Source organism: Lissotriton vulgaris, chromosome 12 (assembly GCF_964263255.1).
Source record: "Lissotriton vulgaris chromosome 12, aLisVul1.2, whole genome shotgun sequence".
NCBI lineage: Eukaryota > Metazoa > Chordata > Amphibia > Caudata > Salamandridae > Lissotriton > Lissotriton vulgaris.
This window is the reverse complement of record NC_141700.1, coordinates 799,244,272-799,265,721: the sequence shown is the minus strand read 5'-3', so window position 1 is coordinate 799,265,721 and position 21,450 is coordinate 799,244,272. Positions and strand designations below refer to the sequence as shown.

General features: G+C 47.2%; 1 protein-coding gene across 2 annotated transcripts in view; it reads left to right on the top strand.

Annotated features, from left to right (window-relative positions):
• The window catches only part of NFAM1 (NFAT activating protein with ITAM motif 1), a 74,378-nt gene extending 53,176 nt beyond the window's left edge, over positions 1-21,202 (top strand). For both annotated transcript variants that reach the window (XM_086946213.1, XM_086946214.1), the window contains 4 exons: positions 2,524-2,610; positions 7,950-8,036; positions 17,862-17,948; positions 20,484-21,202. In XM_086946213.1, coding sequence (XP_086802339.1) covers positions 2,524-2,610; positions 7,950-8,036; positions 17,862-17,948; positions 20,484-20,543 — 321 coding nt within the window. In that variant the 3' untranslated portion in view covers positions 20,544-21,202. The remainder of the gene's footprint in view (positions 1-2,523; positions 2,611-7,949; positions 8,037-17,861; positions 17,949-20,483) is intronic.
• The last annotated feature ends 248 nt before the right edge of the window (positions 21,203-21,450 follow it).

Sequence of the window (21,450 nt, the reverse complement as noted above, 5' to 3'; positions counted from 1 at the left end):
GATACACAAACCGGGTGTTGTCATCGGAACAAGTCACTGCAGGTTCCCACACCGTGGCAAGGGTGCTCAGCAGCTTGTGAACTACATTGACGACGGCTGCTGGTGGGTCATGACACGTTTCGGCTCCTCCATGAGAGTGGAACCCAGAAGCCAGTGCCCGAAGATTAGGGTCTCTGGGTTACTACGCGCTCTGAAGCAGACCGGTAGCCTGGGAGTCGAGTGTGCTTAGGAATCATGACTACGATTCGACTGAAAGTAACCTATTTGCTAATCCTTCTAAGGTTGGATGCAGAATGTTAGATCCGGGGGTCTTCTTCAGGTCCCTGGAGAGTCTTGTGGTCTCTGTCACAAGTGGAAGTGATTGCATTTTTGAGTTACAATAAGGTTAACTGCTCTGGCAGCATGAACTGCAGCCAAGTGGGCACTCAGTAGCATCCATTGATCCATCGCAGCGAAGAAGGTGAAGCCGCTAGCGGTGGGGGTCCTGCGGAAAAGGTGTCCAAAGAGGATTCGCAAATTGCATTTTCCCGCTAGTTCTTGGTGAGTTTTAACAGTTATATCTGCAGAGAGTTGTTAGAAGGAGGAAGATTGGAGAGTATTTAGGGTGCCCGTTCAGTTGTCGTAAGTACTATATTCGAGTAATTACAATCACATTGATAACTGAAGGGCATCATTTATATTGTAAGAAGATATAATTTGTTGCAAAGGGGACAAAACATAACTTGTTTGTAAAGGCCACGTTCACCCCTTGGCCATCTAGATTGGAAGAACAGAAGAACAGATGTTTATAGTTACCATAACCCATGGCATTCCATTCATCCATCAGGGTAGGGCGGTCTTTCTGAGTGTACCAACTAAAATGAGAACCTCTGACCATGACGTCAATGCAGGAAGAGTCGTGGAAAACGTGCAAGCGAATGCGGTACAGAGACCGTGGCACTGTAGACATTTAAGAACCTGAGTGGCTCCTTTGAGAAATGTATGGACCACAGTTGTAACCAAGAGCCAGATTCCAGCCCAAACTGGAGGGGAACAGCGTTTACAACGCAACTTTTACCACGCACTACCTTTACCACGCAACTTTTACAACGCAAGTCGTTACAACGACTTGCGCTGGGGGGTGCTGTAGGATAGGGAATGGTTTAATTTACTATCCAAAACCTTCCCTACTATCCACGGGGACTGGAGTTGGAATAGTAAATTAAACTATTCACTATCAAGCGCCCCCCCAACGCAAGTCGTTGTAACGACTTGCGTGGTAAAGGCATGCGTTGTAAAAGCCTGCGTAGTAATGACATACATCCAAACTGGATGTTCAAAGAGATATGATAGGACTGGAAAGAGGTGGAACATAGCATGGAGTCTCCAGTCTGTAAATCAGGCGCTTGTCAGTGGCCGAGCAGCGGGCGCTTGTGTAATCCAGCCAGGCCCCCGTGACCATCTGGAAATACTCAGCGAATAATCAAAGGGGGGGGTTGAATCGACATTTGCAAGCACAGACCCCAAAGCTAAGCTGGCACGTTTTGGCAATACATTAATAAAGGTGCTGCTATCAAAGGTGCTGATGTATGTGATCTTAAGACATGCTTTGACAACACACAATGTGCTCAGAAACAATCGGTAAAACACCTGGCTCGTCGCTGCCATGTGTGGGCATCTCCAACAGAGGTCCCAGTCACATTGTTGGCTCAGGACAGCATCGACTAAAAACTTCTAATGATAAGTAGCCAAACTCAGCTCTGATTGGCTGTCATCTCTTTTGACGAGAGGAATGTCATTTAGATAGATTTTGAACTCATTTCTCCTTCCCAGGCAGTTTGGTGACTGAGGACTCTCCAGGAGTCCCAGCATGATGGTCATGAGGTCTCCTCTGCCCCCTACTGTGTAGCACTCAGCAGGAATGGAGTGGGCATGGCACCCTCAGGTGTACTTAGATCCAAGGACTACGCTATAATTGTTAAGTATGTTTGTAGCACAACATGTTTGTAAATGATCTCAGGAAATATAGGGGTATATTCTGTGATCAGGTATCTTGAATGGACCAATGATGGTGATTGGTTAAAGGTCAAAGGGGTCACTTCTGAGTGGAGCACTACTAGCTGATGGGCGTTGTTAGATCCTGAATTGAACCCCGGCGGAGTGGGGCAGGTACCAGGACAACACCTGTTCAGAGACCGTTTCTTCCCAGCAGGTGCATGGCTATCATTAGTGCAGCAGGTGCAGTGGCACCAGGGACACAGCCTTGTTAAGGGCCCTCTGCACCCTAGTAATGGATGTCTTTTATTGTGCAGTAGTAGAGTGGGGGGGGGGGGGCAAGCCTTGTTTTAGCCGCCATAGTGCCCACTGCCCCCTAGCTACAGCACTGATTGCCAGATGGTCAGAGTTTAGTCTGTGGACTGCTCTTGGCTCATCTGACCTTGAGTCTACCTTGCTAGTCCTGTCATCACACACTCCCCTGCCCCTTCCTTCTTCTAGACCTGTGTTGCATGATGCTCATTTGCTTTTGTTGACTCTTTATTCCAGGCCTTGGAACACAACTCAGCTGACACCTACGACATCATCGAACGAGAGGTTGAAATGCAGCCGTCGGCCAGCGTGCACACGGGTCCGGTGAGTACTTGTGGTCAAGCGGGACATGCATGGGGACATTAATGAAGCCACTTACAGAGCAGGGAACATGCAATGCCTTGAACATACCAGCTAATAGCACCTTGGATGCACAGTCCACAAAAGGAAGTTGTGTCACCAAAATAACCCATGTTAGTTCTTTCAGGTGGTGACTGGAGAACAGATGGGTCACGTCAAGGGCACTAGGGATAAGAACCAGCAAGCAGGGGCGGCTTCTCCACTAGGGTGGAGGAGCGTCGCCTCACTGCTTTCTCACAGGAGAGAAGCAGAAACATAAAACTGTAAAACTACCATTATATGCTTCTGCTTCTCGCACTGCGAAAAAGCTGAAGGGTTTGGTTGGGTAGGTGGGCGGGTCTGCTCTAGGTCAGGGGAGGAGTGGTGTGCCCACTGCTGAGGGCGCTGACTGTTTGGTCAGCCCTCTGGGGCCGGGCAAACCAGTCATGTGCACCCTATAGGTCTCCATCCAGGCTGCAAAGCAGCCTACGTGGAGGACATGGCCTCCCCGTAAGCCACTTCTTAGGCGGCGGCCCAACCAATCACAACGATGCACTGGAGCGTTGTGATTGGCTTAGTGGAGGGAGGCTGCCTGCTTCCTGAAGATGCGGACCTGGGTGGCGAAAAGGTAGGTTTAATTTTTTTTTAATTATTAATTAAATTAACACCTTCCCCCCGCGCGATTCCCCCGCCCCCTCACGAGACACTCGATTGCTAGTTTGGACAACGTCCATGTGAGCCCCAACTCCTGGTGACATCACGCCTTGATTTTCATGATGCACGGGTGTTGGTTACGCAGGTGGCACATCACATCTCCTGACAAGAATTGTACTTCTGAATATCGAGACCCGGCTTAGAGTAGTACAAGAATATCGAGGGACTAAATATCGAAAGGTAGCCGTCAGTGATGGGGCAACTCCTGCACCTTCAGTCTCACTTATCTTCTCTTGGGCGACCTGTGTCCCACAACAGGCCACTCTCCGGCTTTGTCAAAGAACGTCTATCTATCCCTTCCTTCCTTCTTTGAACTTTGTTGAACGCGACTGCCTACTTCGAGGAATAATCTCTTGTCAAGGTGAACCATTAAAGTCACTAAATTAACATGAGCTCAACCCCCTAGTATCTATGGCACACAGCAGACAGACTAACTTAGAGCCATGTGGAAAGTATTTCTTCAGCACCAAAACAGTAATAGATTAAAAATGGCAAAATATTTAAATCCCTTACCAAATTAGAAAAATACTGCACAAATAAGCAAAATGACTGAGTGATGAAATTTTAGATTTAAGTAGAAATTGCACCGAACAGTCACCGCCACTGCACCGCACGTCCCGGGTGCCATCACCAGCGGGGGTAAACCGCTACATCAGAATACATAGCGGCAAACTGGTTCCGGGTTATCCGTAGAAAAGGAGAGCACTCGCTGGAATTTGAATAAAGTTCTTTTAATGTGCACTATATATATATATATATATATATATATATATATATATATATATATATATATATATATATATATATATATTAATACCAAAGCCCTGGCGCTCAGGCGGGCACACAACGTTGTCCTGCACTAAGCAGTGTTCTCTGCCTCGTCACAGCTTGTTATCAGTCCTCCTCAATTCTTACATGCTTGACGCGTTTCGAGGCAATCGCGCCTCTGACAAGCTTGAATAAAACAGAAAGACACTGACCCTACTAAGGTAAAGCACTACAAACTCACCTAAAAAACTGCAAATACCAGTATGCAATACGACAGGATACTAACAGAGTCATGCCCACAAAAGGTGGTTCCATTTGATTGAAGAAATAAAGAACAAATAGGTGATGCAATGACTGTGCCTTGATGTTTAGCTCATGAAGAAGAGGCGCGATTGCCTCGAAATGCGTCGAGCATGTAAGAATTGAGGAGGACTGATAACGAGCTGCAACGAGGCAGAGAACACTGTTTAGTGCAGGACAACGTCGTGTGCCCACCTGAGCGCCAGGGCTTTGGTATTTATATATATATATATAGATATGTATATATATATATATATATATATATATATATATATATATATAGATATAGAGAGAGAGAGAGAGAGAGAGAGAGAGAGAGAGAGAGAGAGAGAGAGAGAGAGAGAGAGAGAGAGAGAGAGAGAGAGAGAGAGAGAGAGAGAGCAAACATGGCCCGAGGGCAGTGGAGCGCTTTCATTGATCATCAGCTTACATTACACAAAGTCAGATTCATTTTATTATAAATTCTGGAGATTAAGTGATTCTCTCAGCATCAAAGGATGATGATCCAACGTTGGGACTTGAACCTGTTTCCCAGATCCAACACCGATAGCTCTGGCTGTTAGATCATATCCATATTTCTCAATTTATGTGTGAAAGGCAAACACGTGTTATGGTTGTGTATCATTGTGTACAGTCAGCACATTCTCTGTTGAAATGGCTTTGTGAAGCTAAAACACAACACCTAGAGTCTTGCTTGGGAATACTTGCAAGAGTTTTGTTTTAATACTGGACTGAACATTGTTCACCACTTTTGCACTGGTGCACAAACTTACATTATACATATAGAACATGACTTTCGTGACCCACCAAAAATCGGCTGGCGACCCACCAGAGGGTTCCGACCCTCAGTTTGGGAACTACTACAATAAGGGTATTGGGTCCCAGACAGGAGCCTTAATGCGAATATTTTGTCCTTTGATAGAGACTTTTAATGGGGTATTCTGTCCTGGACTGAATGTCATGAGATATTGTGTCCTGGACTGGTGGCCCTAATTGGGGTACTGTATCCCGGGCAGGGGGCAGATTTACAAGCCCCTTGCTCCACTTTTGCGTCATTTTTAAAATGGGAAAAGTGACGCAAAAGTGGTGCATGGGGCTTGTAAATCTGCCCCCATGTGTTTTAACTGGAGTACTGCATCCTGGGTAGGGGCCTTAACTAAAGGATTGTTGTCTGATATGGAGGTTTTACCTGGAGTATTGTGTCCTGGGCTAAAGGTTTTAACCGGTCTATATGATCCTGATGTGATTCTTGGTGGAAATAGGTAATCTGCAGTTCTTAAAGCATTCCCCCACCCCATTGGTCTGCAGGCTGTATGTCATGAAGAAGTTGTAGGTGATGCCAGCCTGATCCCACATCTCTCCCATGGGCGAGGATATGAAATTCCTTTCTTTGTCGAAAATTACTGCCGTAGGAATTCTGGCTAATTCAACTATCCCTAGAAGTGCCCTCGCAACTACCTTTCGAGTGTCAATCCTCAGAGGTAAAGGGTATGGGTACATAGTGGCAGGATCCATCACTGTTGAGATGTACTTGTTGTTGATACGGGGCGGGTTGGTCAAAGAGACTAACTATGACAATTATTGACCTTTCAAATGGCACACCTGCTGCAGGTAATGGCACCAATTTGCTGTGGTCTAACCTCCTGACTAACCACTCCATTGGCAAGATGAACAAGTCCCACAGAACACCTCTGTGTCGCAGTGAATTCCTGACCAATAAAACAGAAAGGTTGACCCATCCTGGGTTTTCTTGATGCCCAAGCGCCAGACTAACGTGACTTCATTTGCAAGTGACAATGAGAAATTCCTGTGCACTCAAGGAACTACTTGCTCTTGCTAGTTCTTGGCACAGGATTTACGGGCTCAGTTCATAGCAGTGAGTTCCCTGTCCCAAGCACTCCCTTGGCAACCTGACCATGGGCTTTCTTCTGAAGTCCAATAAGTGTAGGCCACTCAACTTGTGCCTGACAGAATTCCTCCCAGGAGAATCCTTCAATCCAAGGGGGTGCACCCTCCTCGCCATCTGGAGCATAAACGCCATATCGTATGACTTCTCAGACTCCAACCCCGGGCCACAAACTACCATTTTCTATCCTTGCAAATCAGGGGTGATCACTGTCTCCTTCTGAGATTGAGGTGCATCCTGTGCCTTGATAAGCATAGCTGATGTGGTCCAAAGCCACCTAGGTCTAGGACCCTGGTGCAATCAGAATATTGTCTAAAATGCATCCAACACCTGTTTCCCTTGTACCCGGACATCGTTGATGGCCCTTTTGTCGTTGATCTTTGTCTTAACCCTAGCAAGAGGGTACTTATGTTGTCACCAGTGACCATCGTCTGTGCCATTGTCACCTGGGGTGATTCCCTTATATTGGAGATTGTCAGGGCAAGAACCTTCCTCCTATTGCCGCCAGCCTCCCATACAAACGCCACGGGGTTTGGGTGAATGTACTTGAGAGCATCGGGCCACTCTCCCAGATGTCATCTACTCGCTGTGTGTACTGAGCCCTCTTGGCACTCTACCCATGGACAGTATGCTGATTATAATAGGTGTAGTTTGTAGGTTGTGAGTCGGTGGCATGCTGTTGGTTAACACTGATGGGTGGGTGAGAGATTGTATGTGAGACCTCAGCGCTCTCGACATGGGTCGCGCTGTACCCAAGATTTAACCTTAACCAAAACGCGAATTGTGGAGATACCATGTGAATATGTTTCATTTCTGTGCTGACCTGACTATTCCGGGCACTTGTGGTAGTTCATAGAGTGGAACTAGTTACTGCCTGCAGTCGCTGTGGTTAGCCGATGTGTCGGCTCCTAGCTGGTCTACACAAATGGTTATTGAAGCTGTGTACAGTACGTGTAAACTGTGTCCCTCGACATTTATTTCCAATTAGAGGCACTAAATTTATAATGTGGCGCTGTCTCAGAATATTTTATTACCCACAATGGAGGTTTGGGGGCAGGTGACAAGGTACCGAAACCCCCTCTGCTTTTCAGGCATAGTGGTGCCGTCCATGAGCCGCTTGAATGTAGTTGGATGTTGGGCTTTCGGGTGGGTGGGGCTAGGGAGCTATTTGTTTCTTGGGAAATTGGCTGGTCACCATTTTGTCTAAGGGGACACTTTGGTCATCTGGGCAGGAGGACCTGGGCATGAGCCTTATACTGTACAACTCAGCAGTACCTCAGACATACTGCCCTTGGAGAGGGGGTGTCATTGAGATGGGAAACCATGGCTCTGTTTGTAATCAAGATGCATCAGAGCCCATTGGCCATTTTCTGGAAGCTGCACAAATGTGACGTATGCAATATATCTATGCTAACTTCAAATAAAAATAGTAAAACTTGCTTGGTCCTACCCTTTGGTTCCACTGTCCTACTGTAGCTATTTGGGACAGTAGAGAAAGTGATGATTCAGAGGGGACGGTAAACACTTCATTTTCATGCTCTTCAGAGGTCACCTTACAGTAAGCAGTAATTGGCTACGCTCAAGAGTCCTAGCCTCTACCCTCTTTTGAGTTCTCTTGTATTTTGTTCCATTTCAGATGCCATCCACGCCAAAGCACAAGCAACTGGAGAAGAGAAAGAGTACAGACATACAATCTGGGGGAAAGAAGAGAACATCAGACATGGTAAATTAGGCATCGAGTACTCTTGTGTTGTCACTGGCACCCCAATGGGGCGTTCTGAGCACCATCATGCGTTCATCAGCTGTTGTTTTTGTTTGGTGTAAATGCAGGTGTTAATTCATTCGGAACCCTCCTTTCATCTTTTATTTGGTCGCACCTTTCTTTTTCTCCCCAAAAAACTGTCTTTATTGCATTTTACATAGAACAAGAAATGGCTGGATATACAACGTCCATCTCATCATTGTACCACCGAACAGCTAAAGTCTTGAACAGTGTCTTTCGGCTGCAGACGCAATTCAAAGGCAGCACAGGCATCTAGAAAGACCGCTATTATCCTGTAGAGTGCCAAACAATAAACGTTTTCCCCACAAACCCCTGTCCTTTCCCCCAGATGTATCTCAATCCCCAGGCACCCATCAATGGAAAGAAAAGGAGATGGAGAGAATAAAAAAGTAACCAAGTAAAATAAAAACAAAGTGTTACAGGGAGGTTGACATTTGAACTTCATGCATATTGGGCCCCAGGAAGGGTTCATGGGGGAGACGCGACCTATAGGGGAACCCCTCTCTGGGCAGGAAGGCCTCGCTCAGCATTCTAAAAAATGTAATAGGTGAAGCGCCCACGTACTTGCGGGACAAGTTACTAGTGGCAGGCCCTTCAAGCGTTGGGCTACTACGAGGTCCCAGAGGAATTTGAATTTTTTTAAAAAATCACCTCGAAAGATATCAGCTATCCTTTCCATCGTAAAAGGTGTGCCACAAACGGGCATTCCATTGTGTCAGTGCAGGAGCCTCCTTCTTGCTCCCGGCGGCTGCGATTGCCAATTTGGCCACGGCCAGAGAGACACTCATTATGCTGATCATGACGGGTGTAATCAGTAAAGGATCCTTGACAGTGTAATCTCTCTTAGAATGCCCCTCCTGGTGGTATCTGCAACAAGTTACCACTTGGACGCCAAAGTAACCTTTTCCCCTCCATTCTCCTGTTCCTAGCTAACAATGCAGTTTCATTTTTGCGTGTGCTGAGGCTGGGCCCTTTCGATTGCTTTTTGGTTCTTCTTTTCCAGTTTGGAATCAGTCTGTCAGCAACTCCTAACCCCCCCCCACCTTTTGCCCCCTTTGGCTTGTAACTGTGCTGCTACAGTCCGTTGTTAACCCTATTAGATAATCACTCGCCAGTCAACATTGTACTTTTGCCAGGATCCTTTTCAGTCAAGTGTTTTGATTATTGCTCGAGTAGGGTAGAGCCTTCCTCTATAAATCAGACTATCACCATCAATTGATCAAATACATGAAAGCGCTGCAAAAACGTCACTCAAGCCCATTCATTCCAATCGCGCAACGTCTCTTGAATCCAGATCTTAAACAATTCAAAGACCTTCTCCTCTCTTGTTCTTACTGAATCTATCCAAACCACCTGAACAGAGCATCCTTCGATCAGAGCGTCCTTCGACCAGACCGTCCTTCGATCCCAGCATCCTTCCACCAGGCTGTCCTTGGATCAGAGCATCCTTTGATCACAGCATGCTTCAATCAGAGCGTCCTTCTATCAGAGCGTCCTTCCATCAGAGCGTCCTTCCATCAGTGCATCCTTCGATCAGAGCGTCCTTTGACCAGAGCGTCCTTCAACCAGAGCGTCCTTCAACCAGAGCGTCCTTCAACCAGAGCGTCCTTCAACCAGAGCATCCGTCGATCAGAGCCTCCTTCGACCAGAGCGTCCTTCGACCAGAGCATCCTTCGATCATAGCGTCCTTAAATCATAGCGTCCTTCAATCAGAGCGTCCTTCAATTAGAGCGTCCTTCAATTAGAGCGACCTTCGATCAGAGCGTCCTTTGACCACAGCGTCCTTCGATCAGAGTGTCCTTCAATCAGAGCGTCCTTCCATTAGAGCGACCTTCGATTAGAGCATCCTTCCATCAGAACGTCCTTCAATCAGAGCGTCCTTCCATCAGTGCGTCCTTCCATCAGATCGTCCTTCGATCAGAGCGTCTTTCGACCAGAGCGTCCTTCGACCAGAGCATCCTTCGATCAGAGCGTCCTTCGATCAGAGCATCCTTCGACCAGAGCGTCCTTCGATCGTAGTGTCCTTCAATCAGAGCGCCCTTCAATTAGAGCGACCTTCGATCAGAGCATCCTTCGATCAGAACATCCTTCAATCAGAACATCCTTGAATTAGAGCGACCTTCGATCAGAGCATTCTTCCATCAGAACATCCTTCAATCAGAGCGTCCTTCGACCAGAGCATCCTTCGACCAGAGCATCCTTCGATCAGAGCATCCTTCATTCACTCATAATTCATACTGACAGCCATAGCCGTTCTTCCAGTGACCACCATCCATTCCTTTGGGGGATTACTAGGGGACCCTGACAGAAAATCCCCCGACTCACCTCAATTTTTTCCGTCCCTTCCCAGTTGCTATGACTCCGACAGTACCTAGAGGAACAAAAGAACCACTGTCAAAACATTAAAGAAGGACTATCCATCTTTCACACAGGCAGAGCAGAAGGACAGCCAGAGAGCGAGCCAATCACTGTCACAGGAGGGAGGAGAAAAGGAAACCCTCGGAAACAGGAAGCAGGTTGGAGAAGGAGGGAGGAGAGAAACAAGTAAGCCGGAAGATGCCAAAGAGCAGAGGACTGGCAGAGAACGGCAGGAGAACCCAGAGGACACTGGAGAAACCTACCGGCCCGAGTCAAGTGCAGAAGACACCGAACTCGACTGGAGTCCAGACGAGTGGTGCGAGCAGTGGTGGTCACCCAAAGAGGGCGTGAATGAGCCGCTGCAACTCAGGAGAGTTGCAGCAAAGGTAGTACGTGATGCAGGGGATTGGAAGTGGAGAGTCAAAGGAGGCCGAGAGGGTGGTTGTGATCTGATTTCTTACCCTTCACTACGGTTTCCTTTCCTTCCTTAATCGCCATAGGTGTATAAAAGGGACCTATCTTGTATCTATATGGGCGCAGCATGATTTGGTTGTATGAGCTAACAGGCTGTTTTCTTCACAGGTTGGACACAGTGTGTGAGGGTTATTTAACAAAAAGGAATTGCTTCCTTCCCACGCCCGTGAGCGGATGGTGTACCACCTGATGAGAGTAGGGCCTAACACATCAAATACCAAGGTGGGATACTTTTTTTGATTGTCAGTATTAGATAGGGAGGACGTGTCCCTCTAGAATTTCTTTCAGTATAGTGGAAGAACCTCTCTACACTTCCGTCTCGGATTAGGGGGTTCCCTCTTCCCCAAGTCAAGATTTAACAGTATTAAAGGGACCACCACCTGACAAACCATTAATGAGCTCAGGGTTCCCCACACAAACATAGACCTCCTGCCTATTCTATGAGCTGGCATGTCGTCATTGTTCACTATGGGTGTGATAGTGATGTAGGAAACAAAGCAGTCCTACCAGCTTCACAGACACTTAGATTGTGGCGACAATCACTTGAAAGCACCCCTTAAGGTATTAAGGAATACAAGTATTCTCCCTGGCACTATAAAAAGAAAAGAGCCCGATCACCTCTTGGTTTGCTCTAAGGCACCAAGAAACACACCAAGGGCAGAACACATTATAGGAAACCTCTAATCAGGAAGAGCCTTGTGTATTTTTCCTTTTCGGGCCATTTTATTTTAGTTTTAGTTGTATTTTTTCTCTCTCTCGGTGTGGTGAAGGTGTCCATCCTTACCTTTCATGGGGAGGCATACATACTTACTGTCTCTTTCTTCGTCGCTTATCTTCGAGCCTTTCACGGGACCCCTCCGGAAGAAGCAGACGACCTGGAAGAGATAAGGAAGAAGGAGGTGTAGGAAAGTGCCCCTTTTGGCATGGTTGCCTTCTACTTTTTGCCTAATGTTGATGTACTTTGACTGAGTGTGCCCTGGGTTCCTGCCAACCAGGTAACCAGGGCCTGTGTTCTCTCCCTAAACTGTACGGTGTCAGGCTCCCCCCTGGACCCACTACCTTGCAAAAACTGGAAGGAATTCGGGGTGGAACTTTTTCCACTGCTGTGTAAGATCTGTAACCAGTCTCTTGCAGAAGGGGCGGTTCCCAGTCAGTGGAAGCAGGCACTTGTAACACCACTGCTAAAAAAGGCCTCCCTGGATCCTGAATGTCTGAAATATTTTAGACCTATATCCCTTCTCCCCTTCCCAGCAAATTAGTTGAACGGGTAGTGAGTGGCACACTGTCCGCACACTTTGAACATGCCAAACATCTAGAGGAGGAGCAGTTCGGTTTTAGACCAGCCCACGGAACGGAGACAGCACTGGTGACCGTTATGGATGAGCTTCGGAGGCGGGCAGACAGGGGCCAGGCAGCAGTGTTGATTCTGCTGGACCTGTCTGCCGCCTTCGACACGGTCAACCATAACATCTTGTTGAGGCGGCTGAGTGAAGTGGGAGTCACTGGAGTGGCCCTTAGATGGTTTCACTCCTTTCTCTCAGGGAAACCGCAAGCAGTATCCCTTCCTCCTTATCAATCTGCCTTCATTCCTGTCCCACATGGGGTTCGTCAGGGCTTCGCCATCAGCCCCATTCTTTTTAATGTCTATGTGAGACCCCTGCTGAAGATCATCAAGCGCTATAACATCAAAGTCATCAATTACGCTGATGATATGCAACTCATTCTCTCCCTGGAGGGAGAGCAGTCCATCTCAGTAGAGGGGTTTCATAGATGTTTAGGAGATATGACACAATGGCTGAAGGAGAATTCTTTACAATTTAACATTGCTAAAACTGAACTGATGCACTTCGAAATGCATAAGAACAGGGAAGGGCCGCTTACGAATCTGTGGCCCGCCGAGTTCCCCAACCCTGGCCAGCCGGTAAAAATAGTTTGCAACCTAGGGGTCACTTTCGATTGCAACCTCTCCCTGGAGGTGCATGTGGGGAAAGTGGTGAGCAGTTGTCTGGGGATCATGCGCTCTTTGAGGAAGATTTTTCCCCTCTTACCACATCAAGCTTGTGCCCTGATTGCATGCAGCACCATACTTAGTCGGGTAGACTATTTTAACGCTCTACTCCTTGGGTCCCCTAAATTCCTGCTAGACAGGCTACAGCGGGTACAATCTGCTGCGGCTAAATTGGTATTAGGCTGGTCAAGGCGGACCTCTGCCTCTGGAGCACTCTCGGAGTTGCACTGGCTGCCCGTGACACAGAGAATTACATTTAAATCTCTGTGTCTAGTATTTAAAGCCTTGCATAGAAAAGGCCCAACTTCCTTTCAGCAAATGTTTGAGTGGTACGTTCCCGGCAGAGAGCTCCGCTCTTCGAGAGGAATGTCAATAAAAGTACCACGCTTCAACAAAGTTAGGGCAGGGGGCAGAACATTTGGGGTGGCTGCAGCCAGGCTGTGGAACACTTTACCTCTTGAACTGCGGCAAAACAATGAGCTGCTTACTTTCAGAAAGAACCTTAAAACCTGGCTATTCCCTAAGAACTAGGCCTGCGCATTGATTCCCCTCCTGTGTTGATATGGTCTCAGAGCTATCAGTGCCAAGATGCCTGTTAGGTGGTAGTGCGCTCTAGAAATTGTATAAATAAATAAATACTGATGCAAAACCCAATTGGCACTCTCTGGCCACATATAAGTCCCTTGTAAAAGGTATCATATGTTCCAAGGGCACTGTGACCAGTGAAGGTCTCTAAGGGCTCCAGCACTTATTGTGCCACCCTCAGAGGCCCTGTACCTTTACAAACACACACTGACATTGCAGGCTTCTTGTCTTGGTGCAGAACAAAGTGAAGAGTCGACATGGCACACATACCTTTGTGTCATGTCTTCAACCCACTGCCCTGGCATAGATCAGTCACCCCTTTAGCTGGGTGCACTTGCACTATACCAGCGGTGAGGGAAGAGGTTAATGAGCCTTGTACCCCTACAGTGTCTAAGCCAATTCTTAAGACATTGTAAGTGCAGTAATGCCATTAAGAGTAAACGGTGCTGGGAGTTTTTCATTACGAACACAGCACCATAATGGCTTTACTGAAAAGTGGGAACTTTGGTATCAAACTTCTCAGCACATTATACCCACACTAATGCCAGTGAGGGATTTAATGAAAATTCCACTCAGAGGGCATCTTAGAGATGCCCCCTGAAAAACAACCTAATGCTAGTGTCCTGGCTAAGTGGCTGCTTGCCAGCTGCCACCAACAGACATGTTTCTGGACCCCTGGGTCGAGAGCCTACAACTCTCTGGGTCCTGAAACAAAACACATCCTGGGACGAGGTGCTACACCTCCTTCCCTTTCTTAACAGCATTTGGTACTTTGCAATTGATTTGGAATGTTATACGTTGTATCTTTTTTGGTGTGATAACATGTTTTTTGTCTGATTTTTCAAACTTAATTGTTTGTACATTTGTATATTTGTATATATTGTATACACGATTGCATGTTGCTGAACTAACTGTACTGACAGTCTTCCGTTTATGTCTGTTGTTTTTTAAACCAATGAAATTTAAGTTTAAATGAAAATAAATTATTTTGGAATACAATTCTATTGGCCACGTAGTACATATTGGCTGCGTGGGTCTAGAGTTTTCTGCTAATCATCCTGACCAGCCAATCTGTTCTGTTTTTCCTCCCCCAGGATGGGCAGGTTCCACGAAAGGGGAGCTTCAAAGGCGTGTCCCTTTTGTGAGCTGCCCCCGCCATTTGCTGCTCCCAGCAAATGGCCCCCACCAGTTCTGACCCCCACTATGGGTGGGAGAATGAGCGGGAAAACCAAGTTAGGTGGAGAGGTGTGCCCACCTTTGCCAACCCTACCCCTCAGGTGGGGGCGGTGAGGTGAAGCACAACTCTCAGTCCACACCATCTTGCAGATTGGGGAACCCAGCTAACCAGAGTAAGGCTTATGCCCCCCTCCCACTGGAGGGTGGCACACTAGTACCCACCACAACGAAGGGACCAATTGGTCCCGACCTGTACCTACCTGTAACGCCTCTAAATGTATTATTTAGGGACAACGCTGAACCTTGCCCCCTCAGACAAGAAACAAGAAGAAGAAGGACCGAAGAGCTGTGCTGAAGAAGAAGAGGGCACCAACTGACTTGGCCCTAGCTATACCAGCCTGTCCCAACCTCGACCTGCTACTGCGAAATCCCAGTGTGTCCTGCAGCCAGCAGCCCCTAAGAACCCGGAGAACCTGCCCTACCTTACCAAACCAGGCAACGTCTCCCGTGAGCACAGGATTTGCTCACACACAGCAGTCGTGGGTGGGGGCGCAGGTGGGGGTTGTATGGGGGGGTTAATTAAAAAATGTTTACAATTCCCTTCCCCTCCGGTCCCGCGTCACGTCTCCTCTGTCTGCACCTCGCTGGAAGCAGGCAGCTTCCCTTTCCTCCCCTAAATCCCCTAAGCCAATCACAACACTGCAATGGCAGCTTTTGTGATTGGCTGGGACGCCGACCCCACAGGTGTCTATGGGGGATGACATTTTCTCTATGTAGGCTGCATGCAGCCTACTTGAGAAAATGCAGAGTTTGCATGACTGGTTTGGTCGGCCATGGGGCCGACCAAACAGTGGGCAAGCCACCCCACCCCTCCCCTGCCTGGAGCAGGAACAAACACCCACCCCCAACCAAACCCTGCCTTCTGCTTTCGCGCAGTGCGAGAAGCAGAAACATAAAATGGTATTCATGATACCATTTTCTGTTTCTGCTTCTCGCACTGCGAGAAAGCAGTGGGGCGACGCTCCTCCACCCATGTGGAGGAGCCGCCCCTGACCCACTAGCTCTGTCCAAATCCACGAGTCTGCACCTGCACCACCCTGCACCCGACGCCCACGGCCCGAGGTCGAGTGGGCCAACACCACGAAGAGGTCTCCCCGGAGATCTCAATCTGGGATCTGGTGATCCCTGACCTGCTTCAAGTCTCCAACTGACGCCGCAGCCTCTTCCTAGAGGATCCCCCCTCCCCCGACCGGAGCCAGTAAGAAAAACCCGGCACCTAAAGACACCCCTGCACCAGATGTCCCAGGGCCTGGGGTGGCCCAACCAATGGTGTCCTGGCACCCCAGGCATCCCAACTTACCTCTCCAACCTGTGGTCGCCTCCAGAAGATTTTTTGTCTCAGAGCGTGCAGTCTTTGTTGCAACCGGAGAATCCCCATTGAAATCAGCAGGGCACCCAATGCCAAAACAGCACCCTGCACCCGGTTGCCCCTGTGCCGCTGTGGGTGCACCTTGTCTGCTAAATCGGATACCCCTTTGCCCTGAGCCTAACACCAGAAGCTTTTCTCCCACAACCTTTTGGCCTGCACACTGCACCCTTCCACCCTAGTGCCGCTGAGGGTGTTCTGTGAGTGCGTCCTCGACCCTGGGGGAACCCTGGTTCTAACCCCAGAAACCCAACTCCCACAAAAAAGTACTTACCTGTAAACCGATAACTTAATTTCCTCCCATAGGATTGCATTGACTGCTTTTCTTTGAAAAATCTTCTAAATGTGGAAGTGGTTTGTATGAAACCTTGAAAAACTGCAAATGTATAAAAACTGAATTACTTACCTTTTCTCTAGGAAATGTCCAGTGTGATATCTAGGCGTTTCACACTGAGTAGTATAAGTACCTTAAAAAGTTATCTGAAAAGTAACGTACAAAGTAATCTCAAATGTACATTGCTTCCAACTGCATTCCAAATGTAATGAACTGCATTATACCTGCAAAAGTATTATTTCACTTACCTGCACCAGGCTGGGCTTGGTTCTAGAAATAAAATATCTTAATAATATTTTTGATTTAAACAAATTGGTCTGAGTTCAGTCTTTGAGTGTGTGACATCATTTCTTGCCTGGGTGTGTACAATATATGCTTAACACTACCCTCTGATGAAGCCTTACTGCTCGCCCACACTACCACAAATAGAGAGTGAGGTGCTATCTACTTTTACCTCTGCCTACCTTTGGTGATCCACTGGACTCTGTGCACACTGTACCTCACTTTGGTATAGCATATACGGAGCCAGCTTCTTACAGGAGGACATTATAGAAGATTATTTTCTTTCGGCTAAAACCATCACCTCTGTTTGAATTGTGAATAAAGTCAAGTAAAAATTACACCTATACAGCCTCCTCGCTTCTTTTTCCGCCCCTCCCTCCCACAGTTCCATTGGCAGGCGACTCCGTAAAGCTTCTGCTTTGGAGCCTTGATTTACTCTTACAAGCAATCTTACTTGATTCACGGCTTACACTCAATATCAAAACTCGCAAACCAACCCAAGATATCAGACTCTACCAAACACACATTCGACAAGCTCTTTTTGGAACTTGGGCAGGGAGTTCTTCAGAGTACGAGGAAGAATGACCTTTTCCAGAGCTAGCTTTTTCTGCTGCACCCTTGAGATTTTCCTTTTCCAAGGGTATTACCTGTTGCTCCAACTCCCTCTTTCTTTCTCTTCCCTTTTTTTTTCTTTATTGTGCCTTTCCCTTTCCTTATCATGCCTCTCATTGTCAGTTCCCTGCCTCTCTCTTTCCCTTGCCTTTCCTCTTGGACTCATTGCTTCTCTTCTCTTGTTCTTAGGGAGATAATTCCTACTTCTCCCTCCCAAACTCTCGGGCCGTTCCTTCGTCCTTACACTTTGCTTTTTGAAGAGCCAACTGCAAAGTCCGGATCCCAGTCACATGTAAAGCACTTGAGGGGATGCTGCATGGAGCCGGTGATAGGTGGTGTATCCTTGAAATCAGGGGTGGGATTGTTTCAAAGAAAAATTCAGAAAGCATCCTTTATGGCACACCTGGGGCATGCCTAGGGAAACGTTACCGTAAGCAGTAATTGTCGACGCTCAAGCGTCCTAGCCTCTACCCTCTTTTTTGAGTTCTCTTGTTTTTTGTTCCATTTCAGAGGCCATCCACTTCAAAGCACAAGCAGCTGGAGAAGAAAAAGAGCCCAGACGTACAAGCTGGGGGAAAGAAGAGAACATCAGACATGGTAAACTAGGCATCGAGTACTCTTGTATAGTCATTGGCACCGCAATGGGGCGTCCTGAGCACCATCATGCGTTCATCACCTGTACAAAAGGTTTTTTCCATAGCTGATATATGGTATGTCAGGCTTCCTCCAGAGCTGACATCTGATATATGATGCTTTCTCCAGACCTGAACAGTGGTGTGGTAAGCTTCCACCTGGCCCATGCTTTGATAGGCTGAGCTGGATCACGGTGTGGTAAGCTTTCTCTCGGCTCTTGCTTGGATTGACAGGCTAAGCTGGACCACGCTGTGGTAAGCTTTCTCCCGGCCCATGTTTTGACAGGTTAAGCTGGACCACAGAATATTAACCCCCTGACTGCTGGCTGTCTCAGCTTTCACAACTAGGTAGACCAATTGTTTATGATGCTTTCAGCCTCTTGCCCGATTTAGATATGGCTCCACTAGATGTGTAAAAAGCTTCCCTTTGAAGCAATATGACTCTGGGTCCATCTGTCAAAGCCCAAGCGATAAATGTTCTCCAGGACTTTACTACATTTCACATTTTTATATAAAATAGACGGTGTCTTTCCACATCTGTTTCTATTTCTGATTTGAGGAAAATGGCCTTGAGAAAATGCTATTTATTTAGAATCCCTCTTAATCATGGAGGCCTGCTCTAGAGTAGCTCTGTTTTTAAGACTGCCCCGTCCCCATAGCAAGTCTTGTTTTTAAACGGAAGGTGCGTTGCCGCCATGGAAAGGCTCATCTTCGCCCTCATCATAATATAGATGGCAGTGTCTTACAGACACCGCCACCATATTGTGGCAGTTTTCCGCCCGGTCGACGTGTCGACCGGCGGAAAAGCAGGAGGGTCTTCCCGTCCACTGTGAACCCCCCCAGCCATCCTAATAGGGCGGGGTGAATCATGGACGGATGGTGGGCGGAACACACCCGCTGGGCCGGCAGTGGCTACCGCCTGCCCGGTGGGGGCGATCCGCCCGCCATCCTAAAGGGCCCCATAGTAATGAATCCATCACAACCAACCACTTAGTAATGAAGCCAATCTCCCTTCTATCAGCTGGTGATGGGGACAGTTCTGAGCTGTGGCATTGCATTAGCCCCCTCCGCAGGCCTCAGGCCGGACACTTGCCTAGTGGAGCAGTCTTACCGCTTTGAACTAGTGATGCTGCAACAGTTTTCCGAGTTGGAGATGCTGCCGTCAGTGTTAAATCATTGAACTCATTGGGAATGTGAAAATTCGAAGCACCTCACACAAAAGAAGTGCTACGAATGAGCCCCGTCCATTCTGCAGGACAGTGGCCAGGATGCTGTATGTGGCTGGTGGTGCATTTTGGAGCTCACTCATTTACAGACAGCACACTTTACATTGAAATAACCACTACATTTGCACAGACATGCAGCTTTACTGATAAAACTGTATATCGTATAAACATTAATGTGTGGAAATCGGTTTCAGCGAATAATTACCATTTAACATCCATAAGTATAGTGTCTTGATTTGTTTTGATCCTATTAAAATCTTTGTTTCCATGACACCTCAGGAATACAGAAATTGCTTACCTTGTGCTTTGTTAACATCTGATATATTTTGAAATATTTGTGCTGTTCATTTACAGATATTTAAGTTTGTTGTATTTTAGAACTTCTTTTACATCCTACCACCTTTCCTTTCACACTCCCTGTACCTCAGGAAGATGTTCAGATAGTTCACTTTACAAAATCCTCTATCATTGCAGTCAGAAAAAGAAGAGTAAACCCCAATCTCATGTTAAAAGAATAAGCAGCAATTTGTCAGAAGACATATCCTGACATTTGACCTCTGACTTTGAAAGCAGAGTAAATGTGACAAGATGAAGACAAAATGCCAAGAGATCTTTATTGCGCACTCACCTTCTGAGCTCCAACATGATTATTTTTGAGGGTGCTGTTGTGACATTCCCAAGTTCTGAGACTTAAGGGATAGGGGGCAGGACAACTTCTTCCCACTCCAGCACATAAAGCAAGTCTGACCTCACACCCGCTCAGGGTCAGGATACCTTCCCAGGTGAGAGTGCGCTATTCAAATCCTCATAACATAACACAACATGGAGTCACACTATTACACATTCTCCAAACCCCGGAAGAGGTGTGGTGCAGCAGCCAGGGTGCCTGACTCCGGACCACGGGGTTCACGGTTCGATCACCGGCGGCAGGTCAGCCCAGCACCATGTGACTCTGGGCCATAGCTCGTTAATCTTCCCGAGGGCCCCTAGCGCCGGGAAACCACGTTGGCGGTATCTGTGCGGTTAACAAATTCAATGTTATTATTATTATTATTAAATGAAGTCAGTCTCAGCTTCTACTGCTCTGTTACTAGGCAGATCCAAGCCCCACTAACTCACCGTAGAGCCGGTATAACTGCCTTACCCCTAAAAAGAAACTTGTAATTATGTTAAGTTCCATAATCTATTGGGCACCATTGCATTTATGTCTACATAAACCTTATCGCAGTTACGTATGATAATTCAAATATTCCACCTTCTTCCTTTCTATCTAGAGTCCACAGCCAGCAGCCAAACAAGAAGAAATATTTGACACTGTGTATGAAAATCTATGAGCGGGCTAAAGACTGCACCTACGTCTTGTCCTCACTCCGGGGCCTCAACGCATCATCTATTGGCAACTATGGTCTTGTGCCCTTTCAAAGATGGCTGCTACAGGATGACACCGTCAAACACGCAACAGAAGATGGACCGGGTTATAAATCTCATAAACCAGCTCTGTACGTCTTGCACCGTCTTCCAAGGTCAGTCTGGCTTATCGGACAATCTGTACCTGCCCGAAGGGCTGGTCTGACCGCTCAGTTTGTGGGACAATATTTACTATTGCTTTTTATAATTTTACCACAAACCTTGCCTGCTTCAAGCACATATGTATACTGCCTCCCATGCATTCCAAAATATCTATAAAGCATGTCATCGCAGGTTCAAAACTGCCCTGATTTCTACATGTGGGCCACTTTTGTTTAGCTGTTTGATTCACTCACAGGGCAACTTTTATTTTGGGGCCAAGGCCTATTTTCTGTCCCAGTGCAACCCTGCTGTCTTCTCCCATCTTGAACTTCATAAACACAATGTCCTCAGTCCTCCTGAATTGTGCTTTTGAGATGTTTCAACAGCTCATTCCCGGATTGCTACACAAATGTGTGACACAGCAGACACAACATGAACTGAATCTTCATCTTGGTTGATTAATAAAGACAGAGTTTCCAACATGCCTCTCATTGTGAACTGGTTATTATATCTGCAGTGCCTGGGGCCTAACCGTCCTACTCATGAGAACTGTTTTTGTTATACATACAAACTTGTTTCCCTCCTCTCCTGAAACATGAGAAGACGTCTTATAAGTTGTCACTAACTTCAAGGGATTGTGCATCGTCTCAGATGCAGAACAATTAGAAAGAGCTGCGGAACAGAGGCAAAGATCCCAGCTGTGGGACCATTGCAGCCTGTAATGCACTTTTA